The sequence below is a fragment of the Cryptomeria japonica genome, chromosome 10, assembly GCF_030272615.1.
Source record: "Cryptomeria japonica chromosome 10, Sugi_1.0, whole genome shotgun sequence".
NCBI classification, from domain to species: Eukaryota; Viridiplantae; Streptophyta; class Pinopsida; order Cupressales; family Cupressaceae; genus Cryptomeria; species Cryptomeria japonica.
Window position 1 is genome coordinate 286,732,086 of NC_081414.1, and position 21,383 is coordinate 286,753,468.

Sequence of the window (21,383 nt, forward strand, 5' to 3'; positions counted from 1 at the left end):
ACCCTAGAGACGAAATAGTGAATTTAATTTACAAAACTTATTTCTAAAGCCTATGTAGAATTTAAATTTTATATATTAATGTAGAACATGTCAGAATCATTTCTTTTTATTAAAATTAAATGTAAGAATCTAATACTTTTATACAATTAAAATTAATCTAGATGCATTGTCTTTGTTCATTTTCTACCAAATATACTTCCATCGCCTTATTTTGCCGTGTTCTCTTATCTCCCATTCTTCATTTGCAAAATATCTCTCCAAGCTTTTTTTGTCAAATATATCTCCTTCTAATAGGTCAAAAATTGTAAACACAAATTTTATAAATTTTCATAAAAAAATCACTTGTAAACATATTAAAATTTGGGAATATTTTTTTATTTATTTGCAAAATTTCTATTAAGCTCTCATATATATATATATATATATATATTAAACATTTTAATATTTACCACCTTCATTTAAAGATCTTTGAAATGGATTATTTTAATATTTTCAATTTTCATCTAAGGACCTTCAAACAAATTTGCCTTCGAATGAAATCCATACCTTCATTAGAAGGTCCTTTGAATGAAGGCCCTTGGATGACCTTTCACCTTAGATGTTTGAATTTTTTCTTAGAATTTCTAGTTTCAAACCTTTACTTTGCACTTTAAATAAAATCAACTAGACCTTGAAATGAAATCAACTAGACAATATAATTTACAAAATCATAGCACTTGAAATGAGCTTTCTAATGAGTATAATTTTGAATATTCAAGTGCTTTCTAATGAGTATAATTTTGAATATATATGTACTTTGAATATTATATTTATGTTCTATTTTCTAGTGAACATAGGTTTTTCAAGAATTATCAAGTTTTATGTTCCATATAGATGAAAACATAATAAAATAGATAATTATTATTGATTTTCAAAAATATTTGTGCACTAAATATTAATGTCTTTTGTTTTTACACTAGACGTATCCTTGCAATCCAACCCAATGCCCAACCCACCTTACCTTGGTCTTACTTATTGCGAAGTTGGGGCTAGGAAGGGACGAGCTAAGGCAAGACCGGTCCTTTAGGGATGCACACAACCACCTAGAAGCCACATGCATTGGGCAAACCCGAGCCTCAGAGTCGAACCTGAGACCATTGGGGAGCAAACCCATGGCCCAAGCAGCCTCTGGTACTCATGCAGGTGTCTTTATTTCAACAAAGGAAAAAGTTAATTCAATTATACACAAATGAACTTATGATGCATGGAAGTAATCTATGCCTAAATTATAGTTAATCCCACTTAAAAAATTTATAAATATATTATGCAACAAAAAATTATGAGAAAATATTTGTGTACTATATATTAGTATTACAAATTAATTAATTTTTTAATCCTTCTAAGGAAAAGTATTTATGTTGTATGGAAGTAACATCACTTTTGGAAGTAAAAGGGCATTACACAACAAAAAATTAAGAGAAAATATTTGTGCACTATACTTATTATAAATTAATTAAGTTTTTAATCCTTCTAAAGAAAAATATTTATGTTGTATGGAAGTAAAATATTTAGTGTTGAGGATGAACACTAAATGACAACCACCTAGACATGGTTGATACAAATTGAACTTTGATAGTCCTGCTAGACAATCCTAGGGTTTGGCTGCTAGTGGGAGTGTCCTAATATCACATCTTGGCAATTTGGTTGCTGCTTACACTCGTAATCAAAATGGTTGCACTAGAAATCAAACTAAGGGTATGACCTTAACTTGGGGCCTCAGGATAGCCCTCTCCATTGGAGTGAGAGCAATCACTATTGAAGGTGATTCCAAACTAATTATTGATGTTGTTAAAGGGCTAAACATAATCAATTGGGACCTATTAATGGCACAATCAAAGACATTCATAGGTTAACTCTAGATTTCAACTCCTTTGAGATTGGGCATGTTTATAGAGAGGGAAACAAGGTGGCAGATGCTTTAGCTATGCTTGATCTTCAAATTGACGACTTGGGATGTTGGAGGAGGATGGACTCCCTCGGAAATAACGTCTGACTACTCCTCGATGGAGAGCATCTTAATCAGAATTCCCATGGGTATACTCTCTATATCAAAGTTCCACTTCTTCACTCTGGTTGATTTGGTTCGAGAAGGCAGGAGTTTTTGAATTTGAACTGGCCCAACTTGGTGTTGATAGGGACCAATAGAAATATGACGAGGGTGACTAGGTGGAACAATGACTTCGGTGGCCAGCTCATCACCGTGATGTGGCAATGCTTCTGCTTTCTCTTGCCGACAAGGCACTTTGGTTGCATCAGGAATCATGTTAGTTCCTTGGAAGGTTACACTTTGATGAATTGTATTGGGCTTTATTGTACGCATGGATGCATGGGAAATGATGATATTTTAATCCCCCAAAAGGGAAAGACATCAAATTTAAATTTTGATGTCCTATCTCAAGGTAAGAGTTACCTTTTGCACATGCCACACAATTCAGAGGTAAGGAGAAGTAATTGCACCTTTGCTAGTTTGCACAATTGTGTGAATCAAAACAATGACAAATTCCTTTTTGGTTATCTTTGCTGAAAAAAGGTTCATATTTTTTGGTTTTTTGTGGTGCATATGTTGTTACTCTTTGTGAGTCCATCATGGGTGGCGATAGAGTTCTCTATGAGCTAGATAGGCCTAACGAATTCAAAAATGACCCCCTCATATGGCATTACTGTATGGAGGGAGGGGTGGTTGAATATTTTGAGTGCTTGAAAGGTTTTGATAGGCAAATTTCGATGCAATTCGCCACATCCTGGACCAACAAAAGGGTTGGTTTAGGGGGGATTTCGTTTGAAGTCTCTAAGGAGGTTATTGCCAACCCACATGCCTTTCCTTGGAGGGCAGAAAATGGAAGAGGACCAATCATGTTGCGAACAACGAAAGCCTCAACAAATTATTTAAGGGGAAGGAAGCCCCTATTAAGTTGTAGGGCAGCTTTACTAGGGAAGAATTACTGTACCCGCGGAACTAGGTATGCCTCATGATCATGAAGTATTTTACCCTTGACGGTCGCCACAAGTTTTTTTATTATTATCATATGCCTTTGCTAAACCATTTTAGGAACAATGATATTATTTGTCTTCCCTTCTATCTGCTCCACTCTCTTGAAAGCTCCATCAAAAGGCCCATTCCTCTTCACCAAGGCCTGATTTACAGACTTCACTCCTACCATTTAGCCTTATGCCCCCCAAGAAACACTATGATGTTTTAAACCCCTCTCCATTCTTCCCACCCTCTCATTGCCTTTGCGAGTGGCCTTGCACCCTCAAAATTTGCCATCTCTTAGGTGAAGCCTTTGCCTCTCCACCCATTCCTTCCTCCTTTGTAACTATTACGAAACTCAGTCATCCCACATTTTACTCACTTGCTGCTGACACTCCTAATGAGAAAAAAACCCACATGTTCTAAGGGTAAGAGCAAAACCATGGGTAAATGGAAGTGAATTGACATTGGCAATTCAAGCTCTAAAGATGAGAAAGAGGACCCCAATGTTGGAATTGTAGGGAGAAGGAGATCACACAGGATTGCCTCTCGTGAGGTAGGTGGTAGGAAAGGAGACAAACATACTGTTAATGAGTTTGAGAGGAAATTAAGGAGGGTGATGGTGGGAATAAGAATTTAGAGAAGACTGATGAGGTGGACATGGCAATTGGGGATGTTGAGGTTGCTGATAACACAGGGATGTTGGAAAGTATTGGCCTTCCTCTGGATTCTTAGGATATGAAGGTGAAGAAGGTGGACCTTGTAGAAGAGCTAGAGAAGGTGGACCTTATCGAAGAGCTAGAAAAGGTGGACCTTGTGGATGAGTTGGAGAAGAGGACCCTGCTGAAGTTTTGGGATTGAATATTAGGGGCGAGGCAGACAGTGAGAGGGCAAGGAAAATATTGGTTAGTGTGGTGAAGGGAGAAGATAGGGGGAGGAAAGGGACTGCCAAGAGGAAAGCGGCGAGGAAAGATGAGAAGAAGAGCTATCAAACTATTGAAGATGTACAAACCCTAGAGGCAGACGAAAATGCTGTGATGAGTAGACAGTCGATGGAGGATGAGTTGAAGGCTTTGAAGCTAGAAGTTCAAGAGATGAGGAACAAGATGGGGAGCCAAAGATGAATTCAGAACTACAAGGCCTAAAGATGGAGATAAGGGAATTGAAGAACAAATGAGACACTTGCGACAAGCAGCTAATGAGTATAAACAAGTTTTGCATGAGGGTTATGCATAGCTCGACAACCACCCTTTGTTTGTTATAAGATAAGGCCCCAGGAGAGGTGGATGGGGACAAGGAATCCTACAGGGAGCTCTACAAGTTTCTCACTGACGACTGCACCAAGACAATTTCCTCAAACAAGCTAGGTTATGAAAGTCTAGTCCCTAGGTCTAGGTGTTTCATTTATGGCTTTGGAATTACAGGGTTTTATCTCCTATTGTCTAGGTGTTACATTTATGGCTTTGGACTTATGAGGTTTTATCCCCTGTTGATGTTTATTTTGTTGCTATTATTTTGTTTGGATTCTCTGTTTCTATTTCTGGTAACTTTTTGTTGTTCAAATGAGTTGCTAATGTTGAACACCTTCGGGTTGTGTTAAGGGACAACACCCTAGTTTTCATTGCTTTTAATATAAAAAACATCACTTTTTAAAACATTATTAACTATATAAATATTTTATTTCAAGTTACATTAAAAAAATCACAAATTATTTCTTAATATAAAAAAATGGATATATAATCTACACACAAAATCCTAAAAATTACTAGAACTCACATCATTTTCAAATTATTAATAGCTAGAACTTGCTATAGATGTCAAAAAGTAAAAAGATGGTTAAAATGTTGACTTTAATCTTCCACTTAGGCCAAAAATTTGAACACTATTGCACGGTATCACTCTTAGCATGTATTTGCAAATCTAAGCTCCATAATGATTCATTTGATAAAGGATTCAATTTGATGTATAGATGTGTTGAAGAAAATATGGATGAATGAAATTTAATTGAAACAAAGGGTTGAGATTGATTAGGGTAATCTTGTTCTCCTCTAGGGCAAGCTAAGAGAATAAATAGTTGAGACTGAATGTCGATGGGAGGTTAAGATTGATTGAGAGGGTCTTATTAAATGATTGGTGGAAGAGTGGCAGCGAGATGTATAGTTGTGATTGTCTTATTCAAATGGATGAATTAGATGTAAAATTATTTAAATTTTTAAGTGAGTAAAAGTGATGAGATGGAATTTCTCAATTTTGAATTGAGTGTGTTGGGGTAAAATAGGTTTTGATTGGTTTATTAAATGACAAATTGGGAATTAGACTTGATTGAAATATCAAAGGATCTTCATCAATCCCCCGTCAAATCAACATCAACATAGGTGTATATCACTTGGTATTTCATACAACATATGAGCAACCATTCATGAGCACACACATTCAACAAGAAGGTATAATGTATAACTATCTTTGAACATTTTTATTTTTTTGCCGTTTTACCTTTGTTTGAGGTGTACTTAGTTTTGAAATAAGGACTCTTAGATTTGCACTAGCTTCCTCTTGTTTTAGTCAAAATCTAGGCTATACAATTTTAAATAAAGAAATTGAGATAGAAACACATATTAGATTGGATTTAAAATTAGAATAAGATTTAAAAAAGTAAATATGTATTTTGAGGTCAAAGAGGAGATTGAAGTAACCATGACAAAAGTTACCTAATTTTTATAATTGGATCTCAAATGGTCAAGTTGAGACAAATATATTTTATAAATTATGTGACTATACGAAATCCTAGTTCAATTCATCATTGCAAAACTACGCTTTTGCATATGTTGATTTCAAGAACTTTTGCCACATAAATGATCATGTTCTCTTTAGATATTTTGTACATATAACAAATATTTATCTAATATCTATATGTACACTATAAGGACAAAGTGGTAAGATATTTTGTACATATAACAAATATTTATCTAATATCTATATGTACACTATAAGGACAAAATGGTGCTGAGTTTTACTATGTCTAAACACTCACTCCCCCTAGCCTTTGACAAGATTTGTTGATTGATTTAATAATTTTAATAAATTTGAAGATAATGTATGTTTTATAAATAATGACGTGGCTAATATTATACGAAGGCTCTTAAGATTTGATCTAATGAATGCTAGAATGCCCTAATTCAATAACTAGGTTTTGTTCCTTTATTGCTACAAGAGATTATGTGATTGATGTAAACAGATGTATAATAACAAATCTAAAAATGTTGAAGGCCATAAATGCAAGGTGTGCTTCTTATTCATCATTTGAAAAGTTGTGTTGCCTAGCTCATTTAATTATTCGAAGTGCCTTTAAAGATAACCATATTGTTTGGTGGATAAATTAGTGGTCATTATTATCTCGACTACATATTGTTATCGAAATTTTTGGAGCAGACCATCTGGCTTGTTTCAAGTGATGAGAGCAGTGGATGCCGCTTGATTTGAAATTTTTTGGATTCCCCCTCGCCTCAAAATTTCTGTGCATCCGCACTTGGATCAATGGCTCACAATCTTGCGACCCTGAACTACATAATCTAATTGAGAATACAAATCAAACTCATAAAGATATAACATAATTTTTTAAACTCCTAAGATTAAATCTATTCAATATAAAATAGTAATTTACTTTATTTTTTATTTATAAATGTATACAATAGTAATGAAAGACAGATTCCCAAAAAAGTTTGGCTTGAACTTTTTGGCTTGAAAGCTTCATCTCCTGAGAATTGATGGAAGTAAGAAGAATTCCTGTGAGTATGTTCAAAGCATAGTGAAATAACATAATTCATCTCAGTGTGTCACGGTACATATTGGTCCTAATTTTCTCTAAAATGTCAGCAATTTGAAGCATGTTGGGTCGTTCTTGAGGGGACTCTTGTGTGCACAGCAGCCCCACGTCCATGATTTCAGTTATCACATTCTCGCTACCTTGGTCTTCTCTCCACAGATTTCTCCACAGATTTCTATCAACTATTTCTCTAACTCTATGCGGGAGATTTTCAGCTGCCCATTTTTTCAAGTTTAATCCATCCTTGAAAATGGCATTCGTTGGCCTCATTCTTGTAAACATCTCTAGTAATAATACTCCGTAGCTGAACACATCTCCTTTGGTTGACACCCTTGCACCCAATCCATACTCTGCAGAATGATTCAGTTAATTTTTTCATTCCAGCATTCACTGATAGGTTTAAATACAAAGTAAAATTAAGGAAACAAACATACCTGGGGCAATGTAGCCTACTGATCCTTTGAGTAAATGTGAGGTGGAAGTCATGGAATCCATAGAGTTGGCCAAGACTATTCTTGCAATGCCGAAGTCTGTCAGATGTGCTGTCATGTCGTCTCCCAACAATACATTACTGGGTTTTAAATCACAATGCAGAACCTGTACAAAGCATTGGTGATGAAGGTATGCTAAGGCTTGAGCTATGTCAATGGCTATGCTCAGTCTTTCTGTCAAACTCAGTTCACACTCATCTCCGTCAGGGTATAGCCAATCTTCCAAGCTGCCCTTTTGCATATAGGGGAAAATCAAAGCTTTGAAATCAAGGTTGGAGCAGCAAGTAATGACTCCAACCAGATTTCTGTGCCTGACCCTACCTAAAGCCTCGCACTCCCTGTCAAAACTCTGATGAGCATCTTCATTTTGCAAACTGAGAACCTTAACAGCAATTAGTGTGCCATCACTCATCTCCCCTTTATACACTGATCCATAATTACCAACCCCTAAAAGGTTGGCATCACTAAGCCCATTAGTTGCAGCCATAATATCCTTTTGTGAAATTCTAGGCAGGCCCACATTCAAATGCAAAGCTTCTGTAGTCTGCAAGTTTGTACTACTTTTCTTCTTCCCATACTTCCAAATTAAGAAAGCTAAGAAGCAAATGCAAATCAAAAAAGTCGTGACAGCTACAGGAGCTATTATCCTCCAATTTTTCGAATTAGAAATATGAGTGTGAGACACAGGAGGAGGGCATGATGGCATATTATGTATCCATGGTCCACACAGACCCTCATTTCCTACAAATGATGCATTAGTAAGCCTTCTGAAAATACCACCTTTGGGCACTTCTCCTGTTAACTTATTCATGGACAAATTCAAGCGGTGAAACATCTTGAGTGTTTCTAGGGACTCTGGTATGGTTCCTGACAAATTGTTCCAGGACAAATCCAGGTCCCCCAAGCTCTGAAGTTGCCGAAGTGAATCTGGTATTGAGCCATGCACAGAATTGTGTGATAGATTAAGGTATTGAACTGATGTGCAGCTTCCAATTGTGCCAGGTATTGAACCCACCAATAAATTTGAAGAAACATCTATGGCCTGCACCATTGTCATCTTGCCAATCACTGGTGGCAGAGAGCCTTGAAATAGATTGTTCGACAAGTTGAAATACAAGTTTAGATTCGGAAGAGCAGCTAGCTCTGGTGGGATCTCTCCACTCAGATTGTTGTAAGACAAATCAATCACTTCCAACAGTCGGCAGTCCCCTAGACTAGGAGGAATTTCTCCTGAAAGCTTGTTTTCATGAAGGTATAACACTCTTAGCTGTTGCAGATGGTGCAAAGAAGGGGGAATTGAGCCAGACAGCTGATTTTGGTATAAAGACATGAGACCTAATCTTGGTATATTACCAATTTCTGTTGGGATATTTCCCTGTAGACTGTTTTTTCCTAGGAACAACCGTTCCAACTTTGCAAGCCTCCTCAATGATGAAGGAATAGATGCATTGAAGAAATTCCCCTCTAAATTGAGGAATGTCAAATTACTCAGGTTGGCAATTTGTGGTGGGATTTGTCCATCTAAATAGTTGTAGCTCAAGTTGAAGATAGACAGCTTGGAAGAAAGGAGATCAATCGATGGTGGCAGAGCGCCAGTAAGCTCATTTTCACCCAAGTGTACCAGTTCAAGGAGAGAGCAATTAGACAATGCAGAGAGAATGAGTAAACTATTGCTGCTGCCACTCACAAGCCTGTTTGCTCCTAGAAAGAGGCGCTCAAGGTTACCTAATTGACTAAACTCCATTGGAACCGTGCCATTTAGTTGATTGACGCTCAGGTCAATAACTTTGAGTTGGGTACAGTTAGAAAGAGAATTTGGGATTCTACCAGTCAGTCTGTTACCCCATAGAAACAGTTTCTGCAATTGAGACAGTTTGGCCCCAAACTCCCAGGGAATATGGCCGGACAAACTATTGTTATGAATCTCCAGGTTTTGCAAAGGAGTGCAGTTAGAGAGGGAGGGAGGAATTTGTCCTGTAAGATGGTTTTGATGAAGGCGTAGCGTGTTGAGTTGGGAAAGCATGCCCAATTCGGGAGGAATGGTACCTCTGAGCCTGTTATAACCCAGAGACAATACGCTCAACGAGGAACAATTTCCCAAGGAAGACGGAATGGGGCCTGTTAATTTGTTATCTGTAAGCCAGACCATTTGTAATCCCGTGAGAAGCCCTATCTCCGAAGGAATGCCTCCACTCAAACGATTGCGAAAAACAGAGAATGTTTTGAGTAAGCGACAATTGCTAAATGTGGAGGGTACAGAGCCTTCTAATCTGTTCTTGGAGAGGCGGAGGTTCCTCAAGCGAGCAAGATTTCCCAGTTCAGGGGGAATAGGCCCGCTCAGAGTGTTGTTATTGAGGTCAAGCACGCGAAGAAATGAAATATTAGCCAGAAAAGGGGAGATGGAGCCTTGCAACGACATACCTGTAAGATTGAGATCCACGACTCGCTGTCTGCGTGTAGAACATTTCACTCCGCTCCAATTGCAGACTGGATGTGTGGAATTCCAATCGCTTAATGAATTATAGAGATCCACAGTGATACCTGCTCTGAATGCCAACAGAGCCTGTTCGTCTGAAACATTGCTGAGCTGAATCGGTCGTGACAGAACAATTCCTGATGAACACGAGAGCATGAAGAAAAGTATTAAAGTCGCCATTTTTCCTCAGGCTCTGTCTCAATGACACCCTTCACGTCTCTGCATCCAATTCCACCTCTATTTTTACGCCGAAGGCTTTCCTTCTATGAGATGAACAAGCTGATCTTTAAAATGAATGGCTGAAAGTTAGTCAAAATGAATGCAAGACCATTGGAAATGTTTCCCTCGTTGATTGTTCTTTTTGACGGTTTTTTCCCGTCTCCATTTTTCTGTTGCCATTTTCTGTCCACCATAATGCTTTTGTAAATCGTATCTGCTCTTTTTTTCTGCGGGTTCATACTTTATCTGCTAATACACTGCCATAGTACTGCTAGGTGTAGGAAATTAAATGAAAAAAAAAAAAGTTTTGAGGCCACGTTCCCAGGCCGACTCTACACCTATAAAAGCTTACATAATAAAATAGATTTAAAAAAAAAAAAAACATTAGAATATGAAGATCATTAGATGTATTTTAATAATAATGTTAGATCATTTTTATTATAAAATTATTAATTTTTTATATTTGATTTGAATTTTTTATTAAACTAATTCATTTAAAAATAAAAGATTTATAAAAGATTTAATTCTAACATTGAAAAATATTCTTATTTTAATTTTTTAAAATAATTATTAAATTTACATTCATTTTTATTATATTTATTATTTTTTTTATATAATTTTGAAAAAAATATTATATTAATTTATTTTAAAAAATTATTAAAATAAAGTATTTAAAATTGAAAAATATTTTTTATTTTAATTTTTTTTAAATTATCATTTTTATTAATATTTTGATTTTGATACATTTTGAGTTTACATTTAATTTTGCTCTATTTAATTATTTAATTTAGATTCAAGTTTGAAAATAAAATACATTCTTTTAATTATTCTACAAAACTTATTATTTTTATTTTGTTAAAATAAATAGTTGAAAATAAATTAAAATAAATAATTAACAAGAAATTCGAAATATGTTTTGAAATCTCTTTCTCTTATTTATCTATTTATCTCTATCTCTCTTGTCTCCTTATTGCTCCATCTTTTTATATTGTGCTACTTCTCTTCTATCCTTTCTATATTTCTCTCTTTGCCCATTAGATAATTAGACAATTCTTATATGTCGATAAATATTTTATAATTTTGAAATTTGAAATTTATGTATAAATAATTTAGCTATTCTGTTTATTGAGAGCATGAATTCATGTTTTACACGTATCATTTAAAGTTATAATAACAATAATAAGTACATGGCCTTAAACACAACTGCCTTCCTATACATCTTGGTAAATATTTATGGACAAATCCACTCATCCTTTAATGCGATTGAAATTTGTTGAACAAGTTTAATAATTCATCATATATAGATAATTCATTTATGACCAATAGAATGTCATTGAAATGAAGGATATGAAGATTCATATGTTAGAATTTGTACTATATATAAATCTGAAAAATGATCAATGGTTAATGGTGTTTCAAACAAGTATGTACAATATGTACAATATAATAACAAACACTATGGACTTAACCACATGGTTTACATTACCTTTGTTTGAATATAAGAATTTGAAATGTTCTTGGAACCTCTCAACCCAATACAAAACCAACATGTATAGACAAGATCCTTATTTTTTTGCATATCTTTCCCATTAGGTTTGGCTTCAATTGATTTTTAATCCTTGTAAGAGGATACTTATAATTGCATAGTTGATTTCTACCTATAAAGAAGAATAGTGGTCAAAACAATAATTTATAAAGTGAAATAATGCAATTTTTTTTTTTGATAAGTTTAACAAGTTTAATAATTCAACCTATAGAGATCATTCATTAATCACCAATATCAAGTCCTTGAAATCAAGGATAGGAAGATTCATATGATATAATTTGTAGTATGTACAATATGTATCTTATCAGTTTTGTAAATGAGCTAATTGTAAAAAAAATTAAAGAAAATTAAATTTTAAAAAAATAGGAAACATCAATTTATTTGATCAATTAAAAAAATTTATACTCAATTTCTTGGATATTTTTTAATAGGTTGAACAAGTTTAATAATTCATCATATAGAGATAATTCATTTATGACCAATAGAATATCATTGCAATAAAGGATATGAAAATTCATATGTTAGAATTTGTACTATATATAAATCTGAAAAAGGATCAATGGTTAATGGTGTTTCAAACAAGTATGTAGAACACGTACAATATAATAACAAACAATATGGAATTGACCACATGGTTTACATTATTTATGTTTGAATATAAGAATTTGTAATGTTCTTGGAACCTCTCAACCCAATACAAAATCAACATGTATAAACAAGATCCTAATTTGTTTTGCATATCTTCCCCATTAGGTTTTGCTTCATCTGGTTTTTTATCCTTGTAAGAGGATACATAATTGCATAGTTGATTTCTAACTATAAAGAAGAATAGTGGTCAAAACAATAATTGATAAAGTGACATAATGCAAAATTTATTTTTTTGATAAGCTTAGCAAGTTTAATAATTAAACCTATAAGGGTCATTCATTAATCACCAATATCAAGTCCTTGAAATCAAGGATAGGAACCTACCAATCATTATTAAACTCCATTGCCCTGCCACGTAATAAATTTCCTGATACACATTTAATCTTTTAAGCATGTTCAGATGGAAACAAAAATTTATATGACCTCTACTCCAAAATTCCTACAAGCATCTTACACCCTTTTAATGAAAATAAAATAAATTTCTTAAAATAAAAATTGATGGTAGGTTTTAGACTACTTCATTTTCTGGTAAATATTGGAAAAAGTCTATGAGATTCTTAATAAATGAGAGTTGTGGTCAAAAAATTATCACAAAGAATTATGTCATAGCCATTTGCTAAATCATCCCTAATCATTCCTATTGCAAATATCTGTCAAAACAATGCTCAACCAGTTGGTCCTCCTTTTGTTGCAAATTTTATGATGGCAAATAAGCAGATATTCCTTAGGATGATAAATATATATTTTTACTTGTTTTGGGTATTTTGTATAATTAATTGTTTTAATTTTTAATTTTTTTTTTTTTTTTCATTGAAACATTATTTTGTTCTATTAATACAGGCGTATTAGTGCATTTGATAGTTTAGGTAGGTCTTAATTAGCTTGCCTCTAAATGATCATTTTCGTGCACATCTAAACTTTTCTCTACAAATGGCAAATTTACAATAGAAGATATTTCATCTGATATTGATTATTTTAGTCCATTTAAATGTTACAACCATAACCAAGAAATTGGGTATGATTTTTTTTGATTGATCAAATAAATTGATGTTTCTTATCTTTTTAAACTTTCATTTTCTTTAATTTATTTCATTTAATTTTTTACAATTAGATCATTTACACAATTGATAAGATACATATTGTACATACTACAAATTCTAACATATGAATCTTCCTATCCGCGATTTCAAGAACTTGATATTGGTGATTAATGAATGATCTCTATAGGTTTAATTATTAAACTTGTTAAACTTATCAAAATTCTGACCACTATTCCTCTTTATAGTTAGAAATCAACTATGCAATTGTGTATCCTCTTACAAGTATCAAAAATCAATTTAAGCAAAACCTAATGGGGAAGATATGCAAAAAATATTAGGATCTTGTCTATACATGTTGATTTTGTATTGGGTTGAGAGGTTCTCAGAACATTTCAAAAAATTAATGCAAAAAATTATGTTTCCTTCTTTATTGGGGAAGATATGCAAAAAATTATTAAACTTGTTCAACCTATTAAAAAATAACCAAGAAATTGGGTATGAATTTTTTAATTGATCAAATAAATTGATGTTTCCTATTTTTTTTAAATTTCATTTTCTTTATTTAATTTAATTTCATTTTTTTACAATTAGATCATTTACACAATTGATAAGATACATATTGTACATACTACAAATTCTAATATATGAATCTTCCTATCCTTGATTTCAAGGACTTGATATTGGTGATTAATAAATGATCTCTATAGGTTAAATTATTAAACTTATCAAAAAAAAAATTGCATTATGTCACTTTATCAATTATTGTTTTGACCACTATTCTTCTTTATAGTTAGAAATCCACTATGCAATTATGTATTCTCTTACAAGGATCGAAAATCAATTGAAGCAAAACCTAATGGGAAAGATATGCAAAAAAAATTAGAATCTTGTCTATACATATTGATTTTGTATTGGGTTAAGAGGTTCCAAGAACATTTCAAATTCTTATATTCAAACAAAGATAATGTAAACCATGTGGTCAGTTCCATAGTGTTTGTTATTATATTGTACATATTCTACATACTTGTTTGAAACACCATTAACCATTGATCCTTTTTCAAATTTATATATAGTATAAATTCTAATGTATGAATCTTCATATCCTTCATTCCAATGACATTCTATTGGTCATAAATGAATTATATCTATATGATGAATTATTAAACTTGTTCAACCTATTAAAAAAAATGCTTTACAATATGCCACTTTATCAATTCTTTTTTTTTAACAATTATTCTTCTATTTCTAATGTTTATTATTTTGGTCAATAATCTTGTTTTTAGCGTACCCATTGCACACCAAGGTGAAATTTCTAGTTTGTTATTCATTTCAATACACCCTACATACTTCGTCACAACTGACAACAGAAGTATAGAGCTTGACAATTGAGAGAAATATGTGGCTCCATTCGACATATATTTGTAGCGTCATAAATTGTACACACTTGCTAGGGTGGTACAATTTCACACCTAGTTTAGCACCCGCCTTGGTGCATTTTGCATTTCGCATTGCATTTCCCCTTTAGCACTTAATTAATTAAATTAATTAGGTCTAAGGTTCTATTTCATCATCTTCCACATCATAAAGTTGGGCCCTTTCATTAAAGTGTGCCCTTTTCATTTTATTCCTCCAATACATCATTTAATCAAAAAACCTAATTAGGTCCTATTTCAAACTTGGGGGCTTGATTTCGGGGGTCAAAACATCTTGAAATCACTTGTAACTTCGGGATTCTCTCTAAAATCATCATATCCGACGGCCCTGAAAATTTGGTGAAAAGTTGTCGGGACCGTGGCACCCGAAGTGCACACGGTCCTGGACATTTTTCCCAAAATTTTAGGAGCACGATCCAATCATAAAATAAAGCTTAACCCCAAGAAATTGGCGGGAGATTCAATCTCTAGGTTGGCCAAAAGTTGAAATTACAACCTAGGGTTTCATATATAAGAGCTCTCTTTCTTCATTTGAGGGGATCCGGAATTTTTGGTTTCAGGGACCTTATATGCAGTGAAAGAGCAGATCTTTGAAGACTTCAACAACGTTCAATATCCATCTATCAAGCATTCATCAATTTCATTCATCCATTTTAGGGCATTGAAGGCATTGAAGAGCAATAAGGGATCACCGACTGAAGATTGGCTTGTACCCCTCCCTTGGGGTTGGGTATGATTTCATGTTGTTTTCATGTCTTTGCATAAGCCTCAATATATCATTCGTATTCATGCTTTAGATCACTTTGCATCTCGATTTGGAGCATTCACATTACCATTTACAAGCAATTAGGGTTTACTTTCTAGGTTGCTCTAGTTTGCTTACTCGCATTTTAGGATCTTGCACACACACAAGGTCTGCACACACATTTACTTTTACAAATACAACTTGGCTATTCGTGGAGGTGGAAATCACCAAAGTGGGGGTTTGACTAAGGCAAAACCCTATATAGCCGCCCACCATACCTTTTCAGATATAACTGCAGGTTTCAGGATTCGGACGACACCACAAGTTGCAGATCCGACGGAAGCAGACCGAGACAGAACTTCACACCAAGTTTCAGAGCAAAAGACCAGGACAGGGGCGTGGGGCGCCCTAGTCCTACCAGGACAGGGGCGCTGGGCGCCCTGGTCCCTGGGACAGAGGCGCTGGGCGCCCTGGTCCTTCTGTCAGATAGCAACTTTCAGCATTTCCGACAGCTTTCCAGATTGCAAAACAGCAGTTTCAGGAGCAGTTTCCGGAGCAGTATCAGGACAGTGGCGCCCGCCCCCCCGTCCCGAACATTTTCACTCAAATTTTGACTCCGGGTACGCATCTGCATTCTTGTCTTGCCCTTGTGTTTACAACTTTTCATTGTTTAAACTCAATTCTGCAATCTTGCTATTAGTTCATACTTGCACTTTGGGCTTAGGAATTGAACTTGCATCATTTTATCTTTCAATTACAACAAAGGAATAGAAATCCTAATAGGTAGCCCGTGGCTCTCTCTTTCACAAAAAGAAGTAGCCAATTGTGTGATACCTCTAGGCTCTTTCGTATTCCATAATGTGTGTCAAAAGGTAGGATTAGGACATATTAGCCTAGTCTCGCTTTTTCCCCTACACAATATTTTTATTGTTAAAATTTTTGTCGGGCATAAAGTACTCTTTTTATAAATATCTAGATTAAATAATTAGATTGAAATGATATTTTTTTTGAATAAATTTCACTAAACGTAGATTTTAATGAGAAATCTTAAATGTTTTGGAGAACTTAAAATTCAAATATAGAATAGAAGAAAATAAATTTAAAAATGATGAATTTGGATACATACAATAGGAATCTACACCTTAAAAATTCTAAGGTTAAAATTTTAACAAGGACTCATTTGTGTAAGGATATTTCTCAATGGTTATTCTTTAGCACAACCACTACAATTTGTAGGGAAATAAAGCACTCCATATATAGTCAAGGATAAATAAAACAATTCTTACATAAGTATCTAGTGTAAATAAATTAATTGATTTAATTTTTATCTTTGTTTCTATCATTTTTATTTATTTATATTGAAAGAAGCAATAAAAGAATTTGCATATCACTAGAAACATCACTATAACAATCTATAACAATTGAAACATAAACTATTGATAAGTAGCATCTACAACAAAAAAGTGGCTCTAGATACATGAAAAATGAAAATAATTGCAAATACTTGAACAACATTAAAGGTATAATAGTAAAAACAAATTTTGTGAGAAATAGTTTCATGTCTATACAATAGAAATCGAAATTCGATAAGAAATAGTAGAAGGAAGCTCCATGCTTGGCATTCTCCAACCATAGGTGAATGCTAAATGGTCGAATCTCCATTAATCTTAATAATTGTGTGCAGTTGTTGAAGAAGATTGTGTACTTTGTCATCTTGTGAAATGTTAGACAAAGTTGTTTGCAGATTCACTATTTGGAGAGACAAATTAGCACTGATCATTTGAATTTTTATTTGCAAATGAAGGATGGTGTTAGAGAAAACAATATTGCAAGGAAGTTTCCAAAAAAAGTTGATAATTACATGTTTGCAAGTGTGGGATAGTTTATCAAAGGATGAAGAAGTACCAAAGAGACTTGATTTCTAAGACCATGCTTGAGGGGACAAGGTAGGCAAGGAAGTGAACAAACAGTTCCATAAATTTTCAGCCAGAGTGAAAAGCCAAAAAACATATTTTATAGATTCTAATTTGGCAGAAAAGGGACAAGTGGGTAGAGGGTAAACAAATTTAAGACGGTTATCAATAGGCAATTTAACATGAAGAACTTTCCATGCTAAGAGTTGAGACTGTGCATAAGCTTTGGACTTCTAGATTTGGAGATTGAGCTTGTCCCACTTTGACCAAAAAAATTTACATATGAACTCCACTCAGGTAGACATTTCGTTTTGGTTGTTCTTTAAGATATATTTGCAGGAAACAAAGAACTTTTTACACAAAATTTTTGGACAAATAATGAGATTGGTCAATTTTTTTTTGTATTTAAGATATTTGAGAAATTTTAGAAAATATTTGCAATTGTCTAATTTTAACAAAGAATTGGAGGAAATGTAGTTCGACAATGATAAGTTTTTGTATATAGAATGAAAAGTTATATGTAATATATTGTGATGTTGAAATTTTTCATGTAGATTATGATGCTCTGCAAAAAGGAGATTGTTAGGACAATTTAAAGTCAAACACAAACAACAAGCAACAAAACCAGGCGTTAATGTTAGAAATCACAATGTAAACAATAGCCTAAGCAATCATATCAAGAGAGATACTAAAATAAGAAATGGAAAGAATGCAAAGACAAAAGAGGTAAACTAAACTCCTCCAAATGCTGACCAAAACATTCATAGTGACTCCTCCCTTATTCCTCTCCTCTCCAAGTTCCCAAATGAGTGTAGCTCTTAGTAGCTTTTTGCACTATTTTGGATGTCTTATGGAGATTCAAGATTGAAATGATTATGAGATGTCAATGCAAGTGTAAAGAAAACTAAATATGAGATATTATCTAGTTATCTAGTGTTAATTTTAGCCCAAAAGACAAATATAGATGATTATGCTAAATTCTCTCTAAAATTCACTATAAGTTAGATACATGCAAGTTTTTAGGATCTGGATTATGAAGAAATGAGCTCTATTTATAGGTAAAATGGAGCAATGGAGGGTTGAGATTGAGAAATCTCAACAAGGGTCGGGATCGATGGGTTTATGATCCATGTGATGACTTTCAATCCAATCCCAAGATGACAAATGTCAACAAGAGATGGGTTGAGAGGGGAGGGAATAAGCATTAAATGCTTGACATGACTTGAGGGTTAACTTCGGAGGTAAGGTTAATGTTGAGTTGAAAGAATAAAGCCATTATCCAATAAATAATGTTGTTATCCAATGGATAAAATCTTGTGCAAGAGTTAGCGAGGATAACCATGGTCAAAGCAATAAATGCTTGAAGAGACCCATGAGTCAAGTGAGGGTTGAGTTAAAGGTAAAGTCTCTAACCATGTGGGTGAGTTGAGTTAACCATAAATGGTTATGTAAGAGCCATTAATGGTCATGTAAGCCATTAGTGGTTTGGAAGACTTTAGAGGTTAGCTTGTTGAACACATAAAACATTAAATGCTTTTGAAAGACTTTGAAGGCTTTGAGAAGTGACTTCAAGTTCCTTAGGAATGTGACAATAATTAGGGGATGGATTAGGCTAATTAGGAATGGTTAGAAAGTGGTTAGAAGGGTCTAGAAGGGATTTAGGATTGCAAGTGGGTTTTGTTGGGCGAAGGAAAATAGGATTTAAATTAAAATAAAATTAATTTATTTCAATTGTGGTTGCAACTTGCATTTGTAGGAGAATGCAAGTGGGGGGAGATTTTATGGATTTAAATAAATGTCTTAATTATTTATTTAAAAGAGGAAAGGGGATTAAATAAAATAAATAGGATTTATTCATTTAATTGATTGTGAATTTGATTTAATGAATGAATTAAAATAAATTGAATAATTTATTTAATTAATAGGAGAATGATTGAAGATGAATTAACTGTTGGCTAGTGGATTTATTAATCAAATAAATAGTAAATATTCATTTAATTAAATGGACAAATTTATGTGACTACATTTGCCCCTCTTTGAGACGGTGCGGTTTATTGTGTCGTTTCAAAGAAAGACTAATAGATGTGAAGAAATATGCCCTATAAATGTTAATTTAGTGGGTGGTATTCCCCCTTGAGAGATGGGCCAAATTTTTTTGAAAAATTGGGCAATCTCTCGAAAAAGAACGAGAATTGGCAGGGAGGTAGAATAGAAAAATTTAGCAATAATGGTGAAAGAATGAAAGAAATCGGAATTAAAATGGAGAGATGAAATGCACTGGAAGTTCACAGGGACCATGGCGGTGAGTAGGGTAAAATTAGGGTTAGGGCTGAGGGTATATATGGGGGGGAAGGGATAAAACAACCTCATTTGCATCCATCTCTGTAGCAGTTGTAGAGCTCTGATAGTGACTTCTGGTGAAGAGTGAGTAGCAGTCAACATGCCGATTCCCATAGCAGATCATCGATTAGAGCAGATCCGTCTATTCCAATGACCAGATGACTACAGACTTGAGGTACACAAATTTCAATTTTTAAGTTTTGTGCATTTTTAATGTCTGTTTGCAAGTGTCCAAGTCAACCCAAGACAATAGCACTAAGACTATGTTTTAGTGCTTTTGTCCGTTAAAATAGCGCTTTTGTGTCGCTATAGCGCTATTGCGTGGTCGTTTTGGCGCTATCGGCTGTTGTAGTGCATGTGTCGGGTAGTTTTAGCGTTAATATAGTGTTAGCACGATCGAGTAAATTTTGTAGCGCTATTGTTATGTTATGGCACGTTTGTCTAGGTCATTTAGCGCTTGTGTTGTTTCTAGCGCTAGTGTGTGGTGGTTTTAGCATGATTATCATCATAATAGTGCTATTATGTGCATGCAGTAACGCATTTGTGTGTTTAGAAAAATTGCACTATTGTCAAAAATAGATGCCCTAGCATTGAGGAAAATAATCTCTTGATGCCTATGTTGGGTGGATGGATGGATAAGTGAGTTGTTTTGAACCATAGCAGCCCCGTTGAGACTAGGTCATTATGATAAATGCCTGTTGTAGTCTGGGTTTGCCATGATCGCTTACCTGTTGAGACCCGAAGATACTTGATCAAAGTATATGTTGATAGTCTAGGTTTAAACTTAAGAAAGTTTGAAACAAAACAACTGATGATGATGCAGATGTGTGTTTTTGTAGGAGGATCTTCCCGTTCTGCAGATGCGGGAGCGACATCTAGCCACACAACAGCTGAGAGATCAGTTGATAGAGGCCAAGATCGATTATATTTCAGCGACAAGCCTCTATGATGTGATGCACATGCCCGTGATTCAGACGAATCGCGGCCTGATGACGACATTAGTGGAGCGGTGGCACAATGAGACTTGCATGTTCCATCTGGCTATGGGGGAGATGACCGTGACACTGGAGGATATGTGGCGGATTTTGAACATCCCTATCCGAGGGGAGTTGGTGATGTATGACCGAGCATGGGGGATAACAGCTGTGCAACAGATATTTTTAGAGGATGTATTTATTGATGATGGCTCAGTAGCATGGGAGGAGATAGCTGCGTTATATGAGCCACTTCCAACTGTGTTATTAGGTATTGTTGGGGGCTTGCTACGCCCTGATCGATGATCTCATGGACTGGCCATGGGTTGGGGCCAATTTATAGAGTTGATGGTGACTGAGGGGGGCCGCTTTGCATGGGGACCTTGCGTTCTGACACATTTATACCAGGATCTTCATGAGGTGGTTTACCGAGAGATGATTTCTCTAGGAGTTAGGATCACTCTGCTACATATCTGGGCATGGGAGCATCTACCCGTGACATGACCTGTAAGTTTAAGATTTAGGGCAGTAGATCAGCCCTATTTGTACATGTACAGAGGTATGATGAGTCAGCCCGACGTGGGGAAGTTTGAGTGATGGTGATGGGCATTAGACGATAGAGATACAGTGATATGGAGGCCCTATATTGAGTGTGAGCCTTGGTATGATGATGTAGAGGCCTTGCCATATGTGTTTATGACACATTTTTTGATTGGTAGGACAAC

The 21,383-nt window shown here is 34.6% G+C and overlaps 1 protein-coding gene across 1 annotated transcript; it reads right to left on the minus strand.

Annotated features, from left to right (window-relative positions):
• Positions 1 to 6,655: 6,655 nt before the first annotated feature.
• On the minus strand, positions 6,656 to 10,235 carry LOC131055580 (putative receptor-like protein kinase At3g47110). The gene is made up of 2 exons (XM_057990048.2): positions 7,268 to 10,235; positions 6,656 to 7,183 (listed from the first exon to the last, which is right to left on the minus strand). The coding sequence occupies exons 1-2, from the start codon at positions 9,978 to 9,980 to the stop codon at positions 6,831 to 6,833; spliced, it is 3,066 nt and encodes a 1,021-aa protein (XP_057846031.1). The 5' UTR covers positions 9,981 to 10,235; the 3' UTR covers positions 6,656 to 6,830.
• Positions 10,236 to 21,383: the final 11,148 nt, after the last annotated feature.